At 40.3% G+C, this 26,335-nt stretch overlaps 1 protein-coding gene across 10 annotated transcripts in view; it reads right to left on the bottom strand.

Moving 5' to 3' along the window:
* Positions 1-4,066: 4,066 nt before the first annotated feature.
* Positions 4,067-26,335, bottom strand: part of LOC108039647 (collagen alpha-1(XVIII) chain) — a 67,716-nt gene continuing 45,447 nt past the window's right edge. For 4 of the 10 annotated variants that reach the window (XM_044458177.1, XM_044458179.1, XM_044458180.1 and 1 more), the window contains exons 6-24: positions 25,794-25,832; positions 25,626-25,697; positions 25,269-25,335; positions 25,023-25,168; positions 24,069-24,206; positions 21,841-21,987; positions 18,434-18,547; positions 15,653-15,895; positions 14,002-14,079; positions 13,651-13,897; positions 12,342-12,496; positions 12,178-12,270; positions 9,760-9,882; positions 8,271-8,297; positions 7,664-7,678; positions 7,167-7,297; positions 6,443-6,622; positions 6,143-6,376; positions 4,067-5,526 (exon numbers count right to left, since the gene is read on the bottom strand). In XM_044458177.1, coding sequence (XP_044314112.1) covers positions 5,427-5,526; positions 6,143-6,376; positions 6,443-6,622; positions 7,167-7,297; positions 7,664-7,678; positions 8,271-8,297; positions 9,760-9,882; positions 12,178-12,270; positions 12,342-12,496; positions 13,651-13,897; positions 14,002-14,079; positions 15,653-15,895; positions 18,434-18,547; positions 21,841-21,987; positions 24,069-24,206; positions 25,023-25,168; positions 25,269-25,335; positions 25,626-25,697; positions 25,794-25,832 — 2,349 coding nt within the window. In that variant the 3' untranslated portion in view covers positions 4,067-5,426. The remainder of the gene's footprint in view (positions 5,527-6,142; positions 6,377-6,442; positions 6,623-7,166; positions 7,298-7,663; positions 7,679-8,270; positions 8,298-9,759; positions 9,883-12,177; positions 12,271-12,341; positions 12,497-13,650; positions 13,898-14,001; positions 14,080-15,652; positions 15,896-18,433; positions 18,548-21,840; positions 21,988-24,068; positions 24,207-25,022; positions 25,169-25,268; positions 25,336-25,625; positions 25,698-25,793; positions 25,833-26,335) is intronic. The other 6 variants (XM_044458184.1, XM_044458186.1, XM_044458185.1 and 3 more) reach the window with 4 other exon arrangements.

Below are 26,335 nucleotides of genomic sequence, written 5' to 3'. Positions count from 1 at the left end.
GAAGAAAGATTATACTATATAGGGAAAGTAAAAATTTAAAATATTTCTATTATCCAAACAATATTAAAAAAAACTTTCACTTTTTATCTAAAAATATAACTCAATATATGTATATTATTGTGAAAATTGTTAATTAAGAAAGCTAACTTAAGTTTTTAGCCGATTGAATTATTTAAAATTGAGTCTTACAAAAATGTAGTAAAGTTTCTTTAATAAAAATAAACCTTCTTTTATTTCCACAGATAAGACCTATATCATCAATAAATCTTTGTTAAGGTCAATTTATTAAAGTATTAACACCTTAAGATAACAAGAAACTAAACTTACTTTGTAAAATATGATTACTTAAAATAAATTTAAAAACAAATTTAAAATTCGATTTTGAAAATTGAAAAAATTGTATTATAATTCTTATCTAAGATCGTCTGAGTTTGAAAGCAATAATCTCCTATATAATCGACTATTTAATCTGCTTGGCTTAATACCATCTTACTCTCGTCCTTCAGAGCAAAATCCCTATCTTAGAAACTTTTGGTTCAGTGCACTTGTTGGTGCTCGCGTATTTGCTTATTGTGTTTGTAAACATTGCTAACAACTTGAGTAATGCCGGCGACAATGCCAGTATTGCCACTTGCCACTCTGCCACGCCCACACCTACACCTACGCCTGCAACTGCTAATAGAGAGAAGAGGGGTGAGGGGAGGGGGCTTCACCACCGCTGCCTTGCAAGTTGTAAGTGCCCAAGTTTTTCAATTAAAAGTTGCTACCTTTTGTGTGTTACTGCGGCGGCATAACATAAATACGCATGTGTGTACACACTCTCTGCGAACGTGAACTTATTTATTTCCTGACTTTTCGCCTAATCACAATGCCGCTGATATATCAATAAACCACAGGGCAGAACGAAGGAGGATCGCCTGCAATATAAATCAACAGCAAACTCCGGGCTAAAAACCAAACCGAAGCCAAACAAACAAAACAAACGGCGAACGACAGGTGTTGAAGTCGGGGGCATTATAAATTCATACGAAAAAATACCGAAACGTCAAACAAATTGCAAGTTTTCAGTTGCATTTCCGCAAAACGTAACTGAAATAATACGTTTCCCAGCGAACGCAGCAAAGTATGCAACAAAAGCTGGTGTATTGTGGTTGGGCTTGGTTCTACGTACTACGTACTACCTACTACCTAACTCCGTGGTTATCGGATGGCGCGGCACACGGACAAATTGAAGGTAGGCCATGTGGCAGCCCGGGGCAACGTCTTCGACTTTGCGGCACGACCCTGCCATGCCCACCTTTGCCCCGCAGCCCCCTTTTCCACGCTCTGCCCGCTCGCATGACAAGTTGAAATGTTGACGGCTCACTGACATTGTCTGGCAGTGTATACGTGCCCTGCCGTATGGATGCACTCGAAAAAATTATGATATTTAATACAATTAATTGCTATGTTTTTACTGCATATTACAAGGTTTCAAAAGTCAGTTCACATTCTCAATCGATCAACATGAAATTTAAACTTAAATGAAAGGGATCAAATAACACAAGAATTTTATATTTATAATATCCTACTGTATGGGTACACTGGAAAAATTAAATTGTAAAATTTAAATATATATCTTGCTTATGTAAAACATTTAAAATGGTCTTATAAGCCCCCAAAGGTCCTTCTTACTCTCCTAATAATTTATAAATTGATCTAGATATTGAACTTTTTACAGTGCACGTGTTTGTGAACTGCATGCATGTATGAATGATATTGTGGCTCGACATGGCTGCGCTGCAAGAATCTCATACAAAGTTATGCAAATTCCGATTCCGTTGTCGCTGTCGCCGCTATGTTGACGTCGCGAGGGCTTTTGGATGTGGGATGTGGGCTGTGGGCTGTGGGCTGTGGGCGTGGCATCGGTTTCTGCGGTTTGGCATGCATAATTGTTGGTTTTTAGTTACACGTGAGAGCGGCCGTGCGGCCCCGCCTTCAAACTTTCCGAACGCCCTTCCGAGGCATATTCATACATGTTATTTGTTCGCAGTAATTGTCTATCTTGGGTACTGCCAGCATATGAGCGATTAAAAATTAAAAAACAGCATTTAAAAATAACCAGAAAGGGAATAGAAAGGAGAAAGTCTGAGAAAACGTCTTCATTACACCCAAATGGCATATATAAAATATAGACAAAGGGAATGGAAAGGAGAATGTCTCAGACAAAGTCTGCATTATATCCCAAAATTATATAGAAATATTCAAATATAAATGTCTGGCAAACATTTATGCCTACTCATTAAAAAGTTACAACGAAATATAATCTTTGTTACATGTGAAACACCATTTCTATTTGTTCTTTTCTAATGGATAGCTCTAGCACTCAAGTAAACTTCATTGGCCCATCTGCTCAAATTAGAACCCATTCATAACTTTGCGTAATTCGAATTTCCCAATGGCTATGATAGATTGTAAATCACATGCGGGCAGAACAATAATCATTTCTCAGACATTTGCTATTTTCGTGTTTGTTCACCTAGCACCCGAGGAAAACCCACACACTTCCCATTCCGCAAAAAAAGTAAGACTTACAACTGGGGGCTATCATCAAAAAACAATTCTCTGCGTAGCGTCCGCAAAATAATGGACGTTAGGCCGCGCGTCTTGATAAGCTAAATGATAAATTGTTTTTACTCGTGACATATGTACGCCCTTGTGTGTGTGAGTGTGTGTGTGCGGAAACTTGTTACGGATGCTGGCCGCGTATGTGTGTGGGTTGGGGAAAGTTGTTTTGTGTTTTCTCTGCTTTCAATAAAAAGAAAAAAAGAGAAAGGAGAACAGGTCCAAAGAATAAACGAAGTAGCTGGAAAACAAGCTGGGAAAACTTGTAAATGCGCCTGGGCACAAAAGTGGAATCTAATAAGCTCACGGCTAAATGTGTTATGATGAATGACATTGTCAGCCGCACACGGAATTTAAACTTTTTTGCCCTGGGACTTCGAGCAAGGCTTATAATTGAAAACTCAAAATACTTGGCCTCGTGCAGTTGGAGTTTTTGGGGCTGCCGAGATTTGATTTGGCTTCGCAGCTAATCAACTAATACAGCAGATCCGCATTCATTCATTAAATTAAAATTTCATCCCGCTCATCTGGTTTGATTGCTTTGTGCCTAAGTGGCGGTCGTTCCTCCAGAAAATCCCCCTCCCTTAAATTCCCCGTAATATTGTGGCTTCCAACACAATTGGAGCTGGCAGTCCCAATCCCAAACCGAATCGCAACTGTTGGCACTCGGCGGCTTCTTGGCTTGTTTGTTTATTTGCTTGACAGCAGACATCATACCACCGGAATAAGTATCTGTATCTGTATCTGCAGAATATCTGAGCATCGCCGGCAGGACCAAATCGGCATCCGGAAACTATGTTAGCCTGCCATTGAAATTCATAAAGCATCAATGGCCCCGCCGAGCATCGAAGCTCTTTTTGTTTGAAATCATTTGCTTTAATTCAAGTGAAAAATTATTTAAATTGGTTATCAAACGTGCGGCTGAGACAAGCATCAATGTGGCTATGGATGCAGATACAGATTCAGGTTCAGATACAGATACAGATATAGATACAGGAAAACGCGCTGCAGACATTCGTTTTGGGGAAATGGCCAAATATTCTTTGTTTTCCCCCGCATAAAAATACCTGGGTGGAAATTCAAATTGATTTCAACTTAAATGAAAAATATTGATCAAAGTAATTTCTTGCCATTTGCCCAGGTAGATGAATTTGTAATATTTTTTATTTAGTGAAAAATATATGAGCCACATAAAATATTTTCAATGCAGATAGACAGCAATTGCGCCTGGAAATCCATGGGGGATTTGCCGATATGCCAAGTGTGTTCAGCTCACTCTGAAATTTCAATGCGTGTTTATGGATATTAATATTGCAAGGCCGAAGTTCACCCGAAACCAATTTTGTTTGATTGCCTCATGTGCAGCGAATTTTGTAGTACTTAAATTAAAACCATTAAAATAAATATATATTGTGCGGCATTGTTCTTACCTCTTTTAATTTCCAAAATGAAAGGCGTTCTATTGCATTTGATAGTTTACTTTTTATTGTTTCGTATTATTCAATTATATTATGCTATTATGTATTTCTGTTATGCTCTCTTTTCATCATATTTTAGGCTTAGGACTAGAGGGTTCTGCACTTCAGTTTTGATTTCACTAAATATAATATATATATTTACTTTAATCGTACTATATTATGTCACCTTGCGGCTGGCTACCGCGCCATCCGCTTTGTGTTCTGCAGTTGTGGTTTATTGTTTTAAATTAATACCTTAACTGTCATTACAATTACGTTTAATTACATTACAAATTTTGTAGTTGGAAATGCATTGGTTAAATGCAAAAAGAAATTATTATGTAACTAACTATGCTCGGTAATTATAATTAGAATTTAGTTAAGTATTCGTTATCGAATGACAATAAATTACGAATTTACCATCCACGGATGTGCATGTATTTACGAGTACGAGTATGTGTGTGTGTGTGGATTATGCTATAATTTCATTATCGTTTCTCATCTGATGCATATAAAAAATGCGATCCGAATTCGGATTTCGATTTCGAGTTTTTTGTGGGAATACACTGTAGAAAATCTCTGGCCTACGGTAGGAGTAGAAATCGGTCGTAAAACATATATCCTATGTATATGTATAGACTGTATAGACTGGGCAGAAAGGGCTGCATGCGATAGTTAAAAACGGTTCGTATCGTACCCACTCGGGTTCCTTATAATGTACACACACCTAGAAGTCTTTTGACAAAAATACACATTTATACACGCATATACAGGGTCCTTGTGAAGAGATCCTCGCATCTCGCATCTCGATTTTTGGGTGCATTGCCATACGAGCTAAGTAGGATACTAATTTGGCCAGTATTGCGTAGGCGGAGGCGACTGGGTGATCCGCTGCTGTGTCGGGCTGTGAGCTTACGTAATTACAAAAATTACATTAGTTCGGTAACGGCTATCGGTAAGTTACAAGTTACAAATTACAGATTACAAACTACGAATACGTTTCCTGCTTGTACAAAAATTGCTGTTTGCTGTTTGTTGCCTTGTCCTGAACATAAAGTACAACTCATATATATCCACGATATATACTATTTTGTTTTTATGATATATGTGTAGAAATATATTAGACATTACCTACGAGTAGTGTTTGTATGCGTATGGGTAATATAAGTATGTATTTATATGCAACATCCAACTGTCGTCTGAGTATTCTCTTTTTGGTTTTTGTTTGGAATTCGCTGATTATATGCATGGCCATGATTTACGTTTACATTCAATGTATGTACGTGTGTGTGCTGTGATTTGTTTTGTTTTCCGCATGAGAATGGTTTGGTGTGACTCGCCTCTTATTCTTCCTTCCGCTTCCGCTTACAGCAGTAAATTTTCTAAATGCGCTGCATACTCCTCGGCCGTGCTGAACTCCAGACTTTCGCTCTCGTCGTGACTGTGACTGCGACCGTTGCGGTAGCTGTGATTAAACACATTGAGAAAAGTATAATAATATTAATATCATAAAATATCAAAATAATATTAATATCATATATGTTAATATATATTAATATCATATATCATTTATAAAATTTAATATAGAAAAATATAAATAAAATATATAATGAAAATAACATATTATTTTAAAATTTGTCATATGAATTTTTACGATTATATCTGAATGATGCCAACCACCTATACATAAAATTAAAAAATCTAAAAAGTGATAAGTTAAACTATAAAAGAAGGCCTTTAAATTAGTTACTTGTAAACTAAATTCTGGTTAAGAATTAAATTTTAAAAAATAATGCATTTTTTTATTCAAACAAAATATATGTAAGCATATTCTGAAATATTGATTAAAAATATTTAATTCTCTTTGAAAAAATTGAATATAAAAAAAATTACTTAAAATCCTACTTGTAAAGCAGCTAACATGAAAAAACTTTGTTTTTGATATTGGACAAAACACAAAATAAAAATTATAAATAAAATATTTTCTCCCTGTGTACAAGTGTTTGCGGCCACAAAGGTAATGAGCAAAGTTGGCGGGTCGTAAAACGTTAATGCCAAATCAATAGGACACGTGTAAGTACCTGCTGCCGCCGAGGTCCCGCTTCTTCCGCTTGCGATCCTGCGACAGGGCCTCCACGCACAGGATGATCAGCTTGGAGTCGCAGGACTGGCGCTTCTGCTCGAGCAGCTTGTGCCCGTCGAGATTGCTGGCATAGCCGGACTTCAGATGGTCACCCGAGTGCCAGGCGTCGCAGTACGTGTCCATGGAACGCTCTCCATTGGGCAGCGAGCCATGCCACACCATCTTCATGGGCCTGAGAATACAATTAATTATGACCATTTAGTTTATAAATTTGAGAAATATTTATAGGCCATCTTACCACGACGAATCCGTCATCACATTCTTGCCACTGAAGCTGTAGATCCGCGGCGCCTGCGAGAAGAATCCACCTTGGCCGTTGAAAATGCCCTTCCAGGAGTTGAAGAGCACATCGCCACGCGTATTTACCACGGGCAGATCCCGGTCCGCCGGACGGACAATCGTGTCCAGATTCTGTACCCTGCAGACGAGAGTTAAGCATTTCGTTTATGTACAAGTTATTGCCAGCATACGAGCGGCAATTACACGCGAACAAACAAACTGCCATCAAAAGATGTCTGAAGGGCAGGTGCTGCCTGCCTGCCTGCCTGCCTCCCTGCGTGCCAGCTCTTTGTTCGTTCATTTATTTATGTTTTGCCCTCTCAAACCAAAAAAAAAAAAAAGAAAAACCCTGGGAAAACTCCAACTCTCGTTTTGCCGAAGCCACTGGGTAAATAAATTGCACGAAATTGTTTTCACAAGCTTTTGTTTTCATACTTCGAGCGCGCTTTCGCCTCGCTTCAAATATCAAGATTATGCGGCAACTAATGAGTTCCCAAAGTGTCGGCTCAGCCCGGCAACGTGGCGTATGAGCAACGCCGAGCATTGAAGCGGCAAATACTCTACCACGGGATTTTGCGGGGGAAATCTTAATAGCCTGAGCCGAAAAAACTAAACAGGAAAACAGGCCTAATACGCGTGAAAAATCTAAAGAAAGATAAGACACACTCGCCAGCAGTACTTACCTGGATGAGAGGAATGCCTTGAAGGTGCCCAGGAGGCCTGCCCGTCGTCCTTGCCGATAGCAGGCGAAGTCCGCCCCCCGGATCCCTTGTAAATCGCCGGTGGAGGGCTCGTTCAGCGCGGCCACGCGTAGCTATTCCGGATTCAAGAAAATATGGAATGAAATTAATGCGGAATTTATGTCAAGCATTTTAAGATCTAATTAATACAGAATTTAATAGCCAGAAATTGTTTGTTTAACAAAGGTCGCCGTCAGCTGGATGGGATGGAGCAGGAAAAGCCTGCGGGGTCTGTAAGGAAAATGATAGGTGGGAGTATAATGGATAGTAAAATATTTCAAATAATTGTCGGGGCTCTAAGGAAACAATAACAAAAAATGCTGAAACCTCCTTCGGGGCAATAAAAAATGAAGCACTCATAAAATACAGAGACGTGGGGCAGGAGTTCAAAGGTCGGAACTAGCTTAATTGAAGGGCAACAGGAAGAGAGAGGCACTCACCATTCGCGGATACCACTGGAAATGCGAATTTAATTTGATTTTATTTTCGATTCCGTTAATTTTGTTTGAAGTCGCAGCCATAAGATGTGGGACAAAAATATTTGTAATTTAATAAATCCAAATGGAAATTCTGAGCATTCTAACACCGAACACACAAAAAAAAGGAGCTCTCAACATTCTTTACTTTCGTGTGGGATTCGAATTGTTGAGAACTAAGCCTCATGGATTACCCAAATAAAAGACAAAATTCAATCAAGAAGCGTCTAGTTAAAAAAGCAAATCACACAGAAACACACAAGAAAATGGAATTAAACATATAACTTATTGAATAGGAGAAAAATTGAGTTTCCATCGGTTTAATAAAAACACAAAACCATCAATGGATAGAGACAAAAGCAGAAAATCAAACTACACCAATTGTTCCGCGAACAGCAGAACTTCAAATGCAATTTTCGCTAATTAGAAATATTTTCATTGGCCAGCAAACAAAATCAAATTATTTATTCAACGAGTGTATGCAAGAATCGTTGGCTATTTTAAATTCTCCCGTTGGTTTTTGTTATTTTTTAGTCGACACTACGATATGCGATATTATGGATTTAATTACCGTTTCGTATTCGGGCGCGGTTGTAAACTGCATTTAACGACAATTAATTATAAATAAGTTTAGTAGGTTATAACGATAAAATTTGCTTCAGTACGTTTCACTGAGTATTAATAATGAAATTAGGAACAAGTAGCGTGTATATTTGTGGTGTATTTTTGTTGCTTCTTGGATGTTTAAAATATATGTGGTGTTTAGTTATAGAGCTGACAAAGCATCGAATGCAAAAATTAATATTCTATATATTTTAAAAAAGATTAAGAAATACAATTGTTTAATCTTTTGTGTCATTATTCAAGCACTTATTGCATTTGTGCTGAAACTATTGGTAAATTTATTATGACCATAAATTTTATAAACGATGTTAAGTTTGCTATAACTGATGTCTTTATTAAACAAGAAAGGAAAGCAAACTTCGGGCGGAGCCGAAGTTGATATACCCTTGCAGAATATTCTGTAAATTATATTCTCCAAAATTATTTATATGATGCATTCTTAATACTCATAAAAAATCTTAACTTCCCAACTTTAAAAACACCAAAGTTATGGCATTTCCAATCGTTCAGTTATATGGCAGCTACAAGATATAGTCGGCCGATCCTTATGAAATTTGGTAGGTCGGATTGATTGGCGAAAAATTAAACCCATAGATAATCCCAACTTTCTAACTTTACAAACAACAAAGTTATGGCATTTCCGATCAATCAGTTATATGGCGGCTATAGGATATAGTCGCCCGATCCTTATGAAATTTGATAGTTCAGACTGATTGGCCAAAAATAAAACCCATAGAAAATTACAACTTCCTAACTTCAAAAACACCAAAGTTATGGCATTTCCGATCGTTCAGTTATATGACAGCTATACGATATAGTGGCCCGATCCGGCTCGTTCCGACTTATATACTACCTGCAATAGAAAGACAACTTTTGGGAAAGTTTCAAGCAGATAGCTTTAAAACTGAGGGACTAGTTTGCGTAGAAACGGACGGACGGACAGACGGACGGACAGACGGACGGACAGACGGACAGACGGACAAACGGACATGGCTAGATCGACTCTCCTGGTAAAGCTGATCAAGAATATATATACTTTATAGGGTCGGAAATGTCTCCTTCACTGCGTTGCAAACTTTTGACTGAAATTATAATACCCTCTGCAAGGGTATAAAAATCATTTGCAATCGGTAATTTGACGGCTCCACTGGAGTAGTAGTTGCTTCTGTTAGAGACTATCGGCGGGAAAATGACATTCAGGCTGGTACATCAACGTCAGAGCTTTTTGATTTATAAATAATTCATTTTGAACTCATCAAAGTCGAGTACAATTAATACACACACAAAGAGAATCGCAACTAGGACTTCTGATTTCCATTCGAAGCGCTCTTAATTTTCGCCAGCGTCAATGTCATTATCCCGCCGACGGATGCGAGTAGATGTGGAAAACAAAATGCGGAGAAAAAGGAAAATAATGACAATTTCCCATCACTCACCGTGGGCGTATTGATCAGGGGCGGTGGACTGTTGAGCAGGTTCTTCGACTGCAGGTCGAATCGCATCGATGGGGCCACCGTGGTGGGCGGAGCGGGCGTGGCTATCGGGACCAGGGTTCCCAGCTGCGTTGGGGAATGGTGAATGGAGAATAATACAAAGGTTGAATTAAATGTGAAATCGTAATTAAGAGGCGCGGAGACAAACAAGCGTTTGACGAATTTGTAATTAATAAAACAAGAGCTCTGCGCAAATATGCTCGGCAGACCCTTTCAAGTAGTGAATATTTCAGCAGGAACACAAGGCAAACAGCCGAGCACTCCAGCCGTTATGCGATGAAATCAGCGTTGTATTGAAACTTTTGCTCAAATATTTGCATTACGTGTAGGAAAATATGTAGCAATCTGTCCCAGGCCCAGTTTCAGTACCAGTACCAGTACCAGTACCACTCCGCATCCCAAACACCAAACACAATTTTGAGTCTCAATCCCGGGCTCCACCTCGTCGCCGGCACTGTATTAGGGTCAAATTTTCGACAGCCATAATGCGCGACGTCGTCTGACAAAAGTTTTAATTACTATTTTGAACTTTAAGTAGTCGACTCGTGTACTGAAATCTAATTAGGCTGGCGCCTCGGCTACCATCTCGGTATCTCGGCAGACAGCTGTGTATTTCGCCCAGACGAATGCGAAATGCAAATGGGAAGCCAACTACACAGGAAAAAAAAATGTTGCCTTTTCCAAATTTAAAATAAATAAAAAATACACAACATATATAAACAATTATAATATAAAATATTTCAAAAACCATAAAAATAAAAATAGTGTTCTTAAAAATGGTTTTAATGAAGGCTTTTAAAATTATAAAAATATACACAATATATATATAAGCAATTATAATATTGAATATTTCAAAAACCATATATATACAAATATTGTTGTCAAAAATGGTCTTAGAGAAAAAGCTTGTAAAATTATAAAATACATATTGCTGTGTAGTCAACTTCCTGACTCCCCAACTTCCTCAGATTTTGGCAACAAAGGGTCCTTAGCTTGGGCCCGATTTTGCCATATTATTCGGCGCACCCTGACTGTTCATGGTCCTGTGCCGGGTTTTTGTTGTCAAAAGTATTTAAATGCTGCCGTCAAAGGCAAGAGATTTCGTTTTCATTCCGGGCTGCCTTATGCACATGCCAGTTGCCAGTTGCCAGGATCCGGGATCCAGGAGTCAGGAGTCTGGAGCCAGGAGCCAGGAGGCTGAAGCCGGCGCCACGCCCACCAGGCAACAACCCTGCTGTGCTGGCTTTTGTGCCCTGCAACAACGGAAGCGGAAATCGAATCTCGAGCAGTTTTTTTGCAGCTCCCCAATTCTGAGAATATTGTACACTTTGGCACAATCGAGCCACTAGTTTCCTATCGCTTGCCTTTCATTTTCCAATTTTTTGATGATTTCAATAACGCAACAAGCAGGCGAAATTGTGGCCACTTTAATGTTTAACAACCTATTGAGAAATCGACCAATTTCGGGTGTAATTTCGCCAACTTCAGAGGCCTGCACAAAAATGCTGACCCGAGCAAATTGGCAGGAAGAAAATCGGGGTAATAAAAGGCTCCCACTGGGCCAAGTTCACCTTGGACGAGGGGCGAGATTAATTGGCATGTGGCAAAGGAAAATTTCGGGGAGTGTCCAGGGGACGACAATAAAACCTTCGATATCCGTTTAATATTATTTTTAATCTGCCGAAAAGGAATTTATGACTCCAAGGAGGGTCCTGCCTGCTCACTAATCCCCATCAAGATCAACCGATGCATGTTTTATATTTCTTCAATAAATGTTTTGAACCTTTGAGTGACTTGCCGGGCCATCCCAAATTGCCTGCCACATGCCACATGTCTCTGGATATTCCTTCTACCATTGTATCCGTTAAGCGGGACAAGTGAAAAGCCAAGCGCAAGTCAATATAATTGAATAACGCAGATACACATATAGTATACACACATGTGACGGGTGGGAATCCAATGGCAATCAGTCTGTACGTCTGCAACATTTAATGTGCAAATAAAAAACGAGTCGATACAAGGGCAATGCCAAACAAACCTTACTTTATGGCAGGCAAGAAAAATAAATAAATAAATAAATAAGGCGAGCAGAAGACAAACAGCCCAGGCTTCTGGCCAGGGTTGGCTACTATTTTTGCATGCATTTGTCTCTTGGATTTTTCGTTTTTTTTTTCCCCGGCGTGGGCTTATAGCCATAATGGCGGAGCGGGATCTATAAAATAATAACCGCCTGCCAGCGGGCTCAGCGCCTGTCATATTTGGCATTTTAAAAGTGCTACCCGAAAGTCCCTGTGTTTGCTTAGGAGCCAGAAATCAAATCCAAGCCCCCACAATCGAAGGGATTTGGCCCAAAAAACTCACCGCAATATACTGCCAGCCCTTGTTGACGCGAACCAAGAGCGCCTCCTCTTCGGTGATGTAGGCCAACGTACCCGGCGGACTGAGGGCCGATTTCTGCGGCAAAAAAAGACGAAAAGAGTTTAAAAATACATGGCAGTTGCCAAATTTAACCAATCGACACCCACTTTTGTCATCTCATCGATGTTCTGGAAGGTGACTGCGCCGGGCACAATCTTCATGTTCATGTTCGACGAGGAGGCCGAGTAGGTGGGCTCCTCGCCCTCCAGGAGCCCCAGGGTCTCCTCATGTTTGTGGGAATGTCCTGTCTGGCGTGGCGTCTCTGAAAGGATAATTCATGCATTATGGCACATAACTCGATACCCTGCATTCACTTAAATGCTCGCTTTCCATGTGCTAAATCACAAGCGGTAATAAATATTTATTTATAAAGTATCTCTTTGTATTTTGAGTATTTGTGGTAAAGGAAATATATAAATTCATTTTTACAAACATTATTTTCATTTTATTTGATATTTGATAATATCAAAAATATGCCAGAGCTCATGCATTTACAAATGTAAATTAATACTTTTAACTGGGTAGGCAAATAATAATTATCATGTTATCAAATTTGTAGTCCTCCAAATGCTATTTGTTCTTTCTGCATTTTATACAAGAAATATAAATAAAGAGAAAAATAAAAATGGATAACTACATTTGTGCCTGAAATTATGTACCGAAAACATTGTGCTTAAATTTTTCATCTGCACATTCACCTATATTCTCCAAGCTGACTAATGGACCAAGGGAGTCAAATGCTCGCCAAAAATATGCCAAACACTAGTATTTCAGGCTACTGGTAACTGAAATATGTAATATCTGTGTGGGGGCCATGAGTCGTGGGTTTTCTTTTTTTTTTGGCGAAGGAAAAGTCATGACGGTGTGAAAATACGCGCATAAAGAAAATGTTTACACGTTGTACTCTATCAACGGCAAATGAGTTAATGATGATGTGCAAATATGAGGAACTTGCTGCCCCATTAATGGGTCTAGTTCATGAATGGGTGTGAATAAGGCATGCCGGCGAAAAGGTGTGTATAAGTTTGGGAACTGAAGGCAATTAGCTGGTTCAACGGGGGGAGTCATGCAACATTCACAAAGGCCACTACGGCTAATATGGTGGATGGAGTTGAGATTGTAGATTGTAGATTGTATGTTAGTTAGTAGTTCGATTACCGGCTGTGCCATCGGGCCGATCGCGCAGATCTTGCAGTTCTCGCAGTGCTTTGAGTTCGTCTAAGGATGAGCGCGCTCCTTGATGACGAGTGCGATGCAAATGACATGGATTGATATCGGTTGGATTATCGGTTAGGTATTGGCTCTTGGGCAAGGATAATGCTAACTATGTACACATACTGACCACTAGCCCACTAACTAAGCTCACATTTCACATATTTACAATAGTTTTGTAAGGATTTTTTTGGTTTATCTCACCTGGTCGCCCGTAATAGGAGGCATCGCCATAGAAGGGGCTTCGCGAATCCATTCCGGGATCTCCTTTGGGCCCCGAAATCGATAGACCCGGCAGGCCTGGTGGCCCCGGAGGTCCTGGAGGTCCTGGCATTGGAATGTACTGCACTCCGCTGCTATCCCCATCACCGCCGCCAGTGGATGGAAGTCCTGGAGGTCCTGGCAGGCCATCGCGACCATCCTGACCTCGGTCTCCTTTGTCACCCTTGACCTGCGGACAAGTTTTGTGAGGTCAGTAGCCCGATACCCTCGGTGATCCATCACCATTCTGCCGTCAGACAGGGCGTATACTTGACATCGACTTTTGGCACTTACCCCTTCGCGTCCGCCGGATTCGCCTTTAGGTCCTTTGGGACCCATCTCACCCTTTGGTCCTGTCATGCCAGGGCGCCCCTGCGAATCAATTAGATTAAGGCTCTTGAAAATCAGGGAATCAATTTATATAGAAAAATCCCAATAATGATTACAAAGCTTTATGCAATATGGTAGAATTTTGTCCCTGTTTAAAATTCGTTCAATTATTAAAATGATGTCCTTTAGATTTCCTAAACGGTAGGAGCACGTAGCAAAAAATCACATTCGCCTGTTCGTAAGTGGGGAAGTTGGGAGCAAATTATAAGATCATTGCCGGCAAGAACCAACAACAGCCACACGAAGTTGGCTCGAAAGCAGTTTTCTAGTGCAAGAAATCGGACCAAACTGCCAACTTGAACTATGGCCAAAACGGGCAAACTTTTGCCGTTCCGAAATGCAACAATTCTCCGGTCGCAGCGCTTTCTGTCTCTCCGCTCGTTCCGGCAATTGAGCCAAAGTTCCGTGTCCTGGCAGCTCATGTAAATACGTTGCTTGATTCTGATTTCGGGCGGTAAACGATGCCAGTTGGCACAGAATGCCATGGAATGCCAAAGGACACTGCACAGCACACGCGCCTGCTGCCTCCCGATTCACTGACTCCGTTCCAAAAAGGAAACTTTGCTCCTTTTTGGCCTTTGCTTAGCTGTTGTTATTGCGGAACAATGCCGGAAATTCGGGGTAAACTGCAATTGGAATCGTGCAATGCGATGTGATGCGATGCGCTGACTGCCGCGTCCCGAATAACCGTGATGAAAATGCACTTAAAATACTTTTCGTTTGAGTTTATTCCGAAGCTCTCGTCCTTTTCTTTTTATTTCAGCTCCTCTTATCCTGTGTCTCAACCACTTTCAGTGCCCTGATTGTCTAGATCGCGAATGCGGCCAAAAAATGTCTGTTTGTCTGAAAACTTTGTAAGGCAGCGACAACAATGGAGCCTGAATCATGGGTGTAGCAAGGGGGGAGAAAATGTTCATTTACAAATTTAATACGGCTGACCTTTACTTAAAATATTCCTGCCATTAAAGATCTCAGCTTATTGCCTAAGTGACCATTATATTAAGAGCAAATAATTTCAGCCGTAATATATAAGATATATTATAATCAGAAAGATGTTCTAATTTTATCCATAAAGATCATTTTATATATTTTTTTGTTTTAATTGCTCAATTTTAATTTAGAAACAAAATTAGACTTTTTTCAGCCATGATTTTACAACTATATTATTGATTAGGAAAGTTCAGTTTCAAAATTTATCAAAGCCTTTCAATTAGAGATACAATTTTTAAATTTATTAAGTTTTCTTTCCATTTTGTAACTTTAGAAAATGTAATTTAAATTAACCCCTTATTTATTGATTGGTAAAAAATAAATAACAAGTGTTTAAAAATATACGAAAAAATTAATTGTGCCATATTATTATTCCGTTAATGAAACAATGTTTTCAGTCATCCGCAAAAGGAAAGCCTGAACCCATGATATGATTTTGGCTACGCTCCTGGCCAGAATGGGTGAAAGCATGTGAAAGTTGGTCAATCTCATGAATATGCATGCAAAAGTTGCGAGGGTTCCCGTTTTCCCTCCTTTTCCAGTTCACCCCCCCACTCTCACTTACCGAGTGTCCAATATCGCCCATGGCGCCGGGTTTTCCGGGAGGTCCGATTGGTCCAGTGGCTCCGGTGCCTCCACGCCGCCCCCGCATGCCCTTCTCGCCCTTGTCGCCCTTGGTCCCGTTGGAGGAGAGGCCCTCGAGTCCGCCGGGCTGTCCGGCCTGTCCCGGCAATCCCGGCAGTCCGGGCGTTCCCGGTTCGCCGGGCTCACCCTTTGCGCCGCTGGGTCCGTGCGCACCTTTGTGACCCTGTTTTTGGGGCACGAGAATATGGTGGAGAAACGAAAGCAAGTGTGTGAAATGATTTACGGTCTTAAATATACGGCTACATGTGCCCCCGGGGGGCAAAAAGGATCTGGGGATTGGGCATCGGGATGGCAGCTCTCTCTCTCTTTTCTCGCCTAATTTGGCCGTAAAACTCAATTTCAAACGTTTTGTCGACGACAGAAAAAATTCAATTCAAACTCATTTTGAAATCAAATCAATTCCGAAATCCCGCACACACGCAAAGGAAATTTATGCAATGCCTGGTGACAAGCCCGAAAACACAAAACCATATTCCCTTCGCCGGGTCCTTTGCCTTTGTGCGAAATTTCCTTCCTTCCTTTCCATCGAAAACTCGCAGAGGCCCGACTCAATTCATCCCCAGCGTCGTCTTCCACATCATCAGCGCCTTAAATGGTTCGCCATAAATTCGCACGCTTGATGTTGGGTAAAGTTCGGGGAGTATGAAGGTCGACTGGATGGCTGATCCAGGCTCCTGTTTTCCTTGGGCCCTGCTCCATATCGCCAACTTAATACCAACTAATGAATAATTAATAAGGCAACACACACACTCGACTGCTCCGCCGACTGTCTCTCAAGATCCCTGTGTGCGTCTGTTTTTTAGGCTTAATGAAACGTACCTAATTGTGCGTGTATTCATACGTTTAAAATGCTAATTTCCATATTAGTTTTCCCCGAAATTTTGTAATGCAATAACTGGAGATTGGGGGCCCGCCGTCTCCCTGACAAATTGGGCGTAAATTTATCATAAAATCCCAATCGATTTTTTTTTTTTTACGTGTGAGCTTCGTGGATGGGCGGCTGTTTGCATAATTTCTTTTTATTTCACGCACGATTAATTCCAGGTGTGGTTACCAGGGGGAAACTACTTAAAAGCGACCTTGTTACGCCAGATTCCCTTGCCACAAGCCGCATAAATATTACTTATGTATATCAAAGGTCGTGGCCGTGTCTTTATGGGCCCAATTTGGATGCTGTTCCGAGGAGTAATTTGCGACACCGGAAACCGTCCACGTGAGAGGAGACCTTTCCACAAAACCGAAGGCTAAAGCCGGGCAAAAACCGACAAACAAACAGACTAACAACAAGCACATTATGCGAGCCCTGCTGCCCAGATTTAAGTTTTGAGGTTGCACATAAAAGAAATACGTAGGGGCGATCCGAATACGGATCCGCATCCTGAAGAGTCCGAGGGTGCAAAGCCACCCCAACTAAGCTGCTAAATGGCATACAGGGTAATGGCTGGGAAGTAAGCGTCGCCTAAGCAGGATGAGCTCCCCAAATGGCAAAAACTTATTATGAAAGTAATGCCAAACGAGAAGTGAAAAGAAACGAAACGAAATAGTTTATGTTGGGGGGGGATGGACATATATACACACCCCCTTCCCCACCTTATGATCATCAACATATCCAGTGAAAATCAAATGAGCTATAAATGCACACAAATTGGCCCCCGACCAGACAAGAAATCAGGAGACATCGGCATCGTCTCAAGTGACGCATTCCGGGCCAACTGCTGATAGAAATTTATGTCCCAAATTGTGTATTTCCTGCACAAATGACTGCGATGCCATAAATATGAAAGCGGTCGGACGAGAAGCTCAGCTGGAGCTGTGAGCGCCCCAAAAGAATTATTACTATCTATCAAATTGGGTACAATTTAGCTTGAACTCAAAGAAGTAATTGAGGAGCTGGGGCGTTTATCCTTTCACGGGGTTAATAGCTTGGAATTTATTTGCCGGATATTTATTTTTAGAGAGCAGTAAAATCTCAAGAATTTTAAGCTTTATGGACAGGCAGTAAGCCATTCGTACTTTGATTATTCTCTATATTTTCAATAAATCATAATTTGATTGTTATTTATAAAAAGGATTTAAGTTTAAATTTAAAATGTTTTTTTATTGTTATATCAATCAATAAAACATTTAACTTAATGGTGGAACTATGCTTATTAATGCTTATTCATTTTTCAAGTTCAAATATTATCAAAATTTGTAATGTACATTTACTTAATTATCAGACCGAGAACATATATCAATCTTAGTTTGGTTATCCAGGAATTGAAAATGTTTAGCTCACGACTTTATAACATATGTTATCCATATTGCTAATCCTTTGATTTCTGGCTACCTCTCTTTGAAATCGATAACCAACTCACATTCCTAAATCATAAATGTAGGCCCCAAAATGGCCTGCCAAACACGATTATTGCTTTGGTCAAAAGCAAATTTTCGTCGCAGCCTGTGTTTGCTCATTTGAAGGAGAACGGCAAGCTGCTTGGCCCGATTGCCCTTTTAAGAAGCCTCAAAATCAATTGAGTAGTCAATAGGGCAGAAATTATTAAATGTTTGAAACAACAATCGTGTGGGCTCGAGAAACACTTTGTAATGCATACACCCACGCACACACGACTAGGGACAGGGGACAGGGGAATTCGGGGGTGGTGGGGAAATAGAGGTGAGGATAGGCCGGGCCATTTATTAGACATGCCCTCTGACTTACCGGATCGCCGCGCTCTCCTTTCTGGCCGGCATCACCTTTCTCGCCGGACACTCCTTTGGCCCCCGGCTGCGTCGTGCCCCGGAATGTGCCCATCGAGTTGACCATTAGGGATTCCTGTGCGGGTATGTGTATAGGCATAGTAATTTGTTAAATATTTGCTTGTTGTACAATTTATTTTCGATACATGGCCCCATTTCTCTGATCTTTTTTCCGCAGCAGGCGGCCCTTTTTTGACGAAGGGACACCAACAACACACACACACGGCGGAAATTTGATTAATGATCTTTTTTTTTTTGCTTTTAAGGGGGCGTACCGGCACACTCAGATTTCGGGGCGTGGCTAATGATGCCAAGTGGTTCTAGTCCATTAAAGGCTGGCTGGCCATCGCTTAGCCCCATGGCAAACCTTTTGGTTTTGTTTTATATAAGTGGTAGTGATGGTGGTAGGAACATAAGATGAAATTGTTAAAATGTTTATACCTTGAAGGTCCTGGTCGGATTCCAATTTATCTGTTATTTATGTGTTGATTGTTACAAGAATACATAATTTTTTTTGTGGATACGATATACGTTTTACAATAATATAGAGCAATGGGCGTGAAATTAAAGCGTATTAGTAGATGATTTCACTGGTTTCAAATCAGAAAATGTTTCAAAATTGCAACTTTTACCGGGGGGACACTCATGGGCGTGAATAATTGGATTTGTGAATGGAACATCTGAAAAAGTGGAAGTCGTGTCGACAATCAAAAGTCGTTCTAATAAACATAAAAGCATTTCCCTCTTAAGGACTCTAAATGTGGCCTTAGAAAGTCGTGTTTATTTCCAACTTTAAGCTAATTCTATACCCTGTAACATTTTTTAATAAATTATTTTATGTTTAAATATTTGTTAAGTGTTTTTCATTGACAATCTCCTAGCGGGTCTTCCCCTTTTTTTTCTGTTTCCTATTTTATTATTGTTTGCCCAAACTCAAATCCATTTGTTTAACAGCCAGTAGCTTCCTAGTTGTGTGTCCTGGCACCGCCCAATCCTTAGGATAACACCGAGGGTATGACACCCACAGAAAGCTTTTAAAAGGCCCTGGCTCTGGGGCGCTGATGATAATGATGATAAACCCTCCGACATTAAACAATGGGCGGTGGGCCGCCAGGCGAGTGGATGTCTGATTTTTACTGCCGCCTCGTCGACCACAAGTAGCTTGACACTTTCATAAACGTAACAGTGCGATAATGATTACGGCCCAACCACCCACTCAACCCCCCACCCAAATCCACAGTTAGATGGAAAGCGGGCAACATACGGCGTTGAAATGCGGTGATAAAGCCGAGGCGGCAAAAAGAAAAGTTTCACTCTTGCATGAAAGGGTTCAAAGTGGCAACGGTGCGGATACCAGGATGCCAGGACGCAGGACTCCAGGACGTCAGGACTGATGTGTTCGCCTTTGTGTGGGTGACTGGCTGCTCCTGCTCCTGCTCCCTATCTGTATCTGTATTTGTATCTGTGTGCGTGTTACCGCATTTAACCGCGTGAACTGAGCGCCGTGCGCTGATAACGGTAATTGCCACCAGCTGGAACACCGCCATCGACATTGCCATGTGGCATGCGGCATGCGGCACCCGAATCATGAGTCCTGAAAGCTGAAAACTGAGCCCATGCCAGCCCAAGGGCCTCAACCCAAGACTACAACTGCACCGAAAATATTTACATTCCTTTCCTTTAAAAAATTCAAGAAGATAGCTATTTCCTAATTATTAAACATTAATTCAGACCTCGAAGAATTTTGTATTTTTTTTAGTAGAAAGTGTTAAAGTAAATTTGAAATCACTAAATATGGATATTGTCGTTCTTTCCCAAATAACCCAAAGGAAGTTGGATTAAATTTAAAATCATATTTGAGAGATCCTATTCCAATCAATCTTTCCTTTAACTTTAATTAAATCTTAAAAACCAATATAAAAAGCCTGTCTAATCAAAAAACTTTTAGAGACAAATGTTCAGAATTTTGTTATACCCAACGTTTTTTAATTAATATTATTCATATAACAGGTTTCTAATTAATGTTTTTCAAACACTTAATCGTTGTTTTAATAATTTTCTTTGGTTGAATTTCTAGGATACTAGAATAAACCGAATATAACTATTTCCAAGACAAGATATTCTTGTTAATAAACTCTACACAAGGCTGCTAAATAAAAAGGTAAATTACTAGTTTCTAATAGGTTAAATTTTTCCTTGTGTACACTCCACTTGACTTCGACGTCGACACGGTGACTCCACTTCAATTTGGGTTAGGTCGGTCGGCTCGCGTGCTCAAGACGCTTATGTTTCGGCCCTTTTGCCAGGAGATGTTGCCGCGGAACCTTTGCGGTCTTAAGATTATTAGCTGAGATAGGCCATTTGTGGCATTCGCGACAACGACAATGGTGGCCAGTGAACGTGCCTGCTTTTGGCAGACTCTGAGCCGGAATCTGAATCTGATTTTGAAGCTGGCGTGACGCCATGACCCACCAGCAGGGTGGTAATTTTTCACAGTTACTGCGCGAGTCAGGAAGGAAATTAGTTTAGGCAAATTGTGCGGCTTGTAAAACACGTCGGACGTTTACCTTGGCCAATCGCAATTCATAAGGATGTGCGTGATTGAAAACAGACGGACAAGGAGTAGCAGAAGGACGACGAGGAAGGATACGGGTCCAGACATCGAGCAACTGCATTAGCCATCACGCCTCTGTTTGTCCAATGTAAAGGTGCAATTTTGATCGAAAGCATAGGGAAAACGAAGTAAGAAAAATTTCAAATAATATCTTCGATTAGCCGAAGAATAAATACTCTTGCTCGCTATAAATACATTTGCTTAGTATCAACTCATAACATTCGGAAAAGTTATTGACACAGTTTTATTTTTACAATTTAAATCTTAAATAAACAAGATTTAATGAAATGTAGAAATTATGTAAAAATTACAAGGAGCAAATGTATTATGTATAATTTATTACCATATTATATTAAGGCATAATTAAAGACATAGAACTTTGGACGATCCAAAGAAAGTATTGAGCGTTTCAGTGGAGAAATCTTACACAATTATTATTAAATATTGTTCAACTTTTTTAAAGAATTTATTTATCATAGTTTTCTTTGAATAATTATAAGCTTAGGAGACTTGAATTGATTTATTTTTGATTTTACTATTAACCCCCTGACGATCATATTTTCGTTATAAAGCCTTGCATGTTTTTCAATTATTTCGGACTACAAAACCAAAAGTGAACTCAAACTCCACTTGAAACACACAATGCACTTTAACATTTGGTAATGAATTCATCGTGCAAGACCCGTGAAGACGTAATTTAGCATTTAAACTTGTAAATAAATTCAAATAGGTTCTCCTTTTTTGGGAATACTTACATCGTAATTCTCGGGCAAACCAGGCGGACCCGGTGGTCCCGGCGGACCCACGACTCCGGGCAGCCCGTCGACGCCTGGCTCGCCCTTCAGCCCCTGGGCACCTTCGGACCCCCGGGCGCCCCTCGCTCCTGGCACTCCGGTGGCTCCCTGGATAAATGTAAACGGAAACGGGACGGGGAGAGACGGGATGGGGGGAGAAACGTCGCCGGCAGCGACAGAGAAATAAATCACATTAGTGGGCGTGCATATAACGTGTCCTGCGTCCTTACGGCTACAAATCTACGTCTACATGGCAAGTTCTACATGGTCTAAGGCGTTCGACTTGGAGTTCGAGTTTTGGGGGTTCTCGGGCTTCCTAACCTGGCTGCGGTCGATTTACATAATCGTTGCGTTTTAGTCCGAGCTCATTAATCTACGCGGCTGGGCCCGTCTATTTGGTATGTGCTTCGGTTTTCGAAGCCCCTGGGATCGGGATAAGGTTTTGGGCTTGGGTTTGGGTTTTTGGCGGTCGGTCGGTCGGTTGCTCTTCACATTCCAATCGCCGACATGGATGGGTACACAAAAAATGTGTCTCCCGATGTTCTTAATCTTATGCAAAATGGTCACGCTGTGAGCCATTTGCGTGCCTTGTTCTTATTTTGCTGTGTAGCTGTTGCTTATCGTCGTCCTTTAAATTAATTGCTATTAGTTAAGGGATTAGCAATGGGGCAACGAAGTTGTCGCAGGAATTTCCGGTATGCGCGCCAGCTTGCCATATTTCACCGTGCCAGCAAAAAGCCTTTTGGGAGCTTTGTTTCGAAGGAGGTGGAGGGATTTTGGGGCCGGGTTTTAAGGGTAAGCTGGCATATTTCCCTAGCAGTTAGCTGCTGGCGAATGGACCACAGAATGCCCGGCATACCGCTTTCCTTTTGATGTATTGCATCGCATTGAAGAGGCTGCGTTCCACAGGTTGCTGGAGTGCCCCAGAAAATGCGAGATTGAATGGAGACGGACGGCTTTAGAACTGTAGTACTGTCTGTCTTTGGCCTGCTTTCGCATTTTGAATAATTCCCAGAGTAATGGACATGCATTCAAAGCTTTCTCTATTTTCGGTTAGCTGCTCAAAGTTATTTTTCATTTTTTTTTTCACTTTTTTTGGCCCTGTTGCGTGATAAGCACTTAAGTGAGGTTGTAACATTGTGGACTTTGCCTTTGACCCGCACTGGGTACACACACGGCATGGAGTAAAGTAAATGGCAAGTACATAGTCAAGTGTAGTTCAACACATGGCGACATGGAGACATCCTTTGTGTATCCACAGTGAACTCTTATGGTTGCCAAAGACGTTACCCGTTTGATGAGATAATATAACGAGTAGCACCCGAAGAGAGTGGATAAGTGTTTAAGCGTGAGCTGGCGCATAAAGAAATTTTCGTTACGATTCGGTCCCATTTTCCCGTTTTCCTCATCTTCTGCGCGATTGTGAGTGTGATTGCGTGTGTGTGTGTGAGTGTACGTTAACGTTTTTTCCATTTCCGGCTACATGCACAGGCATACGCACACACACACACACACACACAGTGCAAATTATGATGTTTGACATAGGAAAACATTCAGCTCCTTCTGAAATCTTCCTCTATCTTCACCATTTCACAAGTCCATCCTCCTTCAGCCACTCACTCTTGGAGATTAGACGATGTGTGTAATGAAATTGAAAATGTGTTAGATTCATGTCAAATATTGCCTTTTTGCCAACCCGTTGTAACTCGAAATTGCCGTACACACTGATAATCCCAACGAACGGAAGAAAAACATAAAAGAAAGTTTAGTTCCAGCTACCGATGATTTAAGTACCTTTTAGATTGATTATAAAGTTCGTATAAGACCGATAGTCTATAGACGATAGATAATATGGTTTAAAAAAAGAAAATGTAATTGAAATTTTGCCGTAGTCTTATCAGTCAATTACTATATTTTTTGAAAATTAGGTAGGTTACTCAAATACTTAGTTGGACAAAAAAGGTAGCATTATCTCAAGGTCCTAAAATGTGTATTTGCTTTTATTGCTATTAGGAAAAAGTATTTCGATACCAACTAATGATTCTCATGAATATGAAAACAATAAAACGAGCTTCTGAACTGCTGTCTTTAATTTCTTCTTAAATTGCTTGCCATAGTTAATAAACCCACTGCTATTGTGTGAAAATAGATAGAGAAATTCACTCTAAGTGAAATGGAGCTGTACTTACGGTGTGACCAGGGGTACCTGGCTTTCCATCCTTGCCCGGCGTTCCGGGCACTCCTCGCAACGTTTCCCGCAACGACTCATTGTCCTTGATGGCCTCTAGGATATCAGACGCATTACATGTACACTCGCCAGTGTATTTCTGGGTAGAAATGGAATACAAACTTAGCACCTCGCTTTGGCTCGGATCACATTACCACGGCACATCGTCATCGTCATCGTTATGGCAGGCAGGCAATTTCGCGTTGCCCGCCACAACGACACAGAGAAAAAATTGTAGCTTTTCAATTTCATAATGTCAACAATTTCTTTTTTATACCAAAACAATTAAAAACATATGTAAAGGATTGCCTTTTTGTATTAAGAATATTTCATAAATTTAATACTTAATTGAATAACTTTATAAGTATCGCTTTTAAAATAACTTATCTCAAAAAAAATTGTACTTCAGTTTTACGTTCTTATCCGCTTTTTTTCACCTACCCTATTTAAATTCAATTACTACACTCTTTGTAACAGGGAAATATATTATAATACTAAGGTTACTGGGCCTTTCTTTCAATACTCAAAAAAAAATAGCAAATATATGTTCTTTATCACCAAACCTCTTTTCACATATTTGTAACATTAAAATATAAGTTGTTTGAAAACTTGAACAAATTTTAAAATGAATTATTCTATGGACTTTCGGAACATCTTGGAAGTGAATAAAAATCTTTATATATTTCTGTGGCATTTTCTATTTATTTTTGTTAGTACGTAAAGAGATATCATCAAATATTTGGTATTGGTGTTTATTAAATACTTTTAGGAATCTAAACTATTGTGTTGGATAGCCCATTTAAAGATTATTAGCCTACCAAAAATGTAAATCATTAATCAAGGAGACCTTTGTTGACCTATATCGGTGCCATTTTTTCTCTGTGCAGATGCTTAACTCTCAATTCGCAATACTCACAGCCCCCGCACTCGTAGTCTCCACAAAGGGCGGATAGGCGGCCGTCTCACCTTTGGGCCCGGGCGGACCTGGCGGTCCCGGCGGACCGCGAATGCTGTCGCCCTTGGGCCCCCGCTCTCCCTTCTCGCCCTTGGTGCCGCGGTACGCTGTAAAAAAATAGATAAGAGTACGGAAAAAAAAATTAGCATTGCATTAGCAGAGGACACATTAGCTGGAGTGGATTGGATTCCGGCGGGATGCACTTACGCCTTTCGTGCGTGTACTGCGTCTGTCCCGGGGGCTGCATTCCACTGGCGTCGAAGATGTCCGTCGCCTGCGGAGGGGGAGATCGAAAACTCATTAACACCAGAGTGCAAACTGTTGTCGGATGCATTGATTTTCACTTCGTGGTATTTACTTATTACTAAATATAAATATTCAATTATGCAAAGTGCAGCCACACGGCTGACCTCTCTGCCTGACCAAATTCCCCATTTTATGGCTTTTCAACAGCACTGTCAATAGCAAAAGCAAAACAATGGCAGCTCCAACTGAGCTGTCCTTGCTTAATGCAGTGACAAGTGCTTTATTTAATTTCACTCTTAATTCCCACTGCAGACTAACCTCAAAGTCTGTATTCCAAAATTCCTCACTTCCAAAATTCACATCCGTTACATCCTCGAAGTTTAAACCACTCTTGGGGCCAAAAAATATAGAAGGAAGGAAAGATAAGTGAATAAATGATAGAGGAAAAAAGGTTTAAGTAAAAAAACAATTTGGAAATTAACATACCAGATCTCCAGATCCTTCAACATAAATGGGATCCAGATCCTTTAAAACACAAGCAAAAATAAAAAATAAATTGCCAAAATTATAGGAGATACAAAATAGGAGAGAAAATTATAAAAAAGAAGGATAAAATAAATAGTGATCAAACATGAATAATTTTTATTGAGTTCCAGCCATTACATTAATAAAATGAATATAATTTGTATTTGACCTAGCCCATTAGTATATATTCTTAAATGTAAACCACTTTGTTAGTTAAATAAATTTTATATGATAGAGTTATTTACATATTTGTAGTGCAAAATGAATATTCAAATTTGCCGCCTGAAAAACCAACAAGATTATCCCGATGAGCTTATTTAATTCACAAATATAACTTTAGTGTGCATGGATTAAAAATACATCATCACATAAGTGTATCTGATTACATGTTATTTGCAGCATTAGCCGTCTCAATAAATAAACGCAAATCCCATGCAAATGTACTCTCACTTAGGCGGACATAATGCAATTTTAATGTAATTTATCAGTAAGATGATTTGCCC

This window comes from Drosophila rhopaloa, unplaced genomic scaffold, assembly GCF_018152115.1.
Source record: "Drosophila rhopaloa isolate 14029-0021.01 unplaced genomic scaffold, ASM1815211v1 contig_163, whole genome shotgun sequence".
NCBI classification, from domain to species: domain Eukaryota; kingdom Metazoa; phylum Arthropoda; class Insecta; order Diptera; family Drosophilidae; genus Drosophila; species Drosophila rhopaloa.
This window is presented reverse-complemented; position numbering and strand designations above follow the sequence as displayed.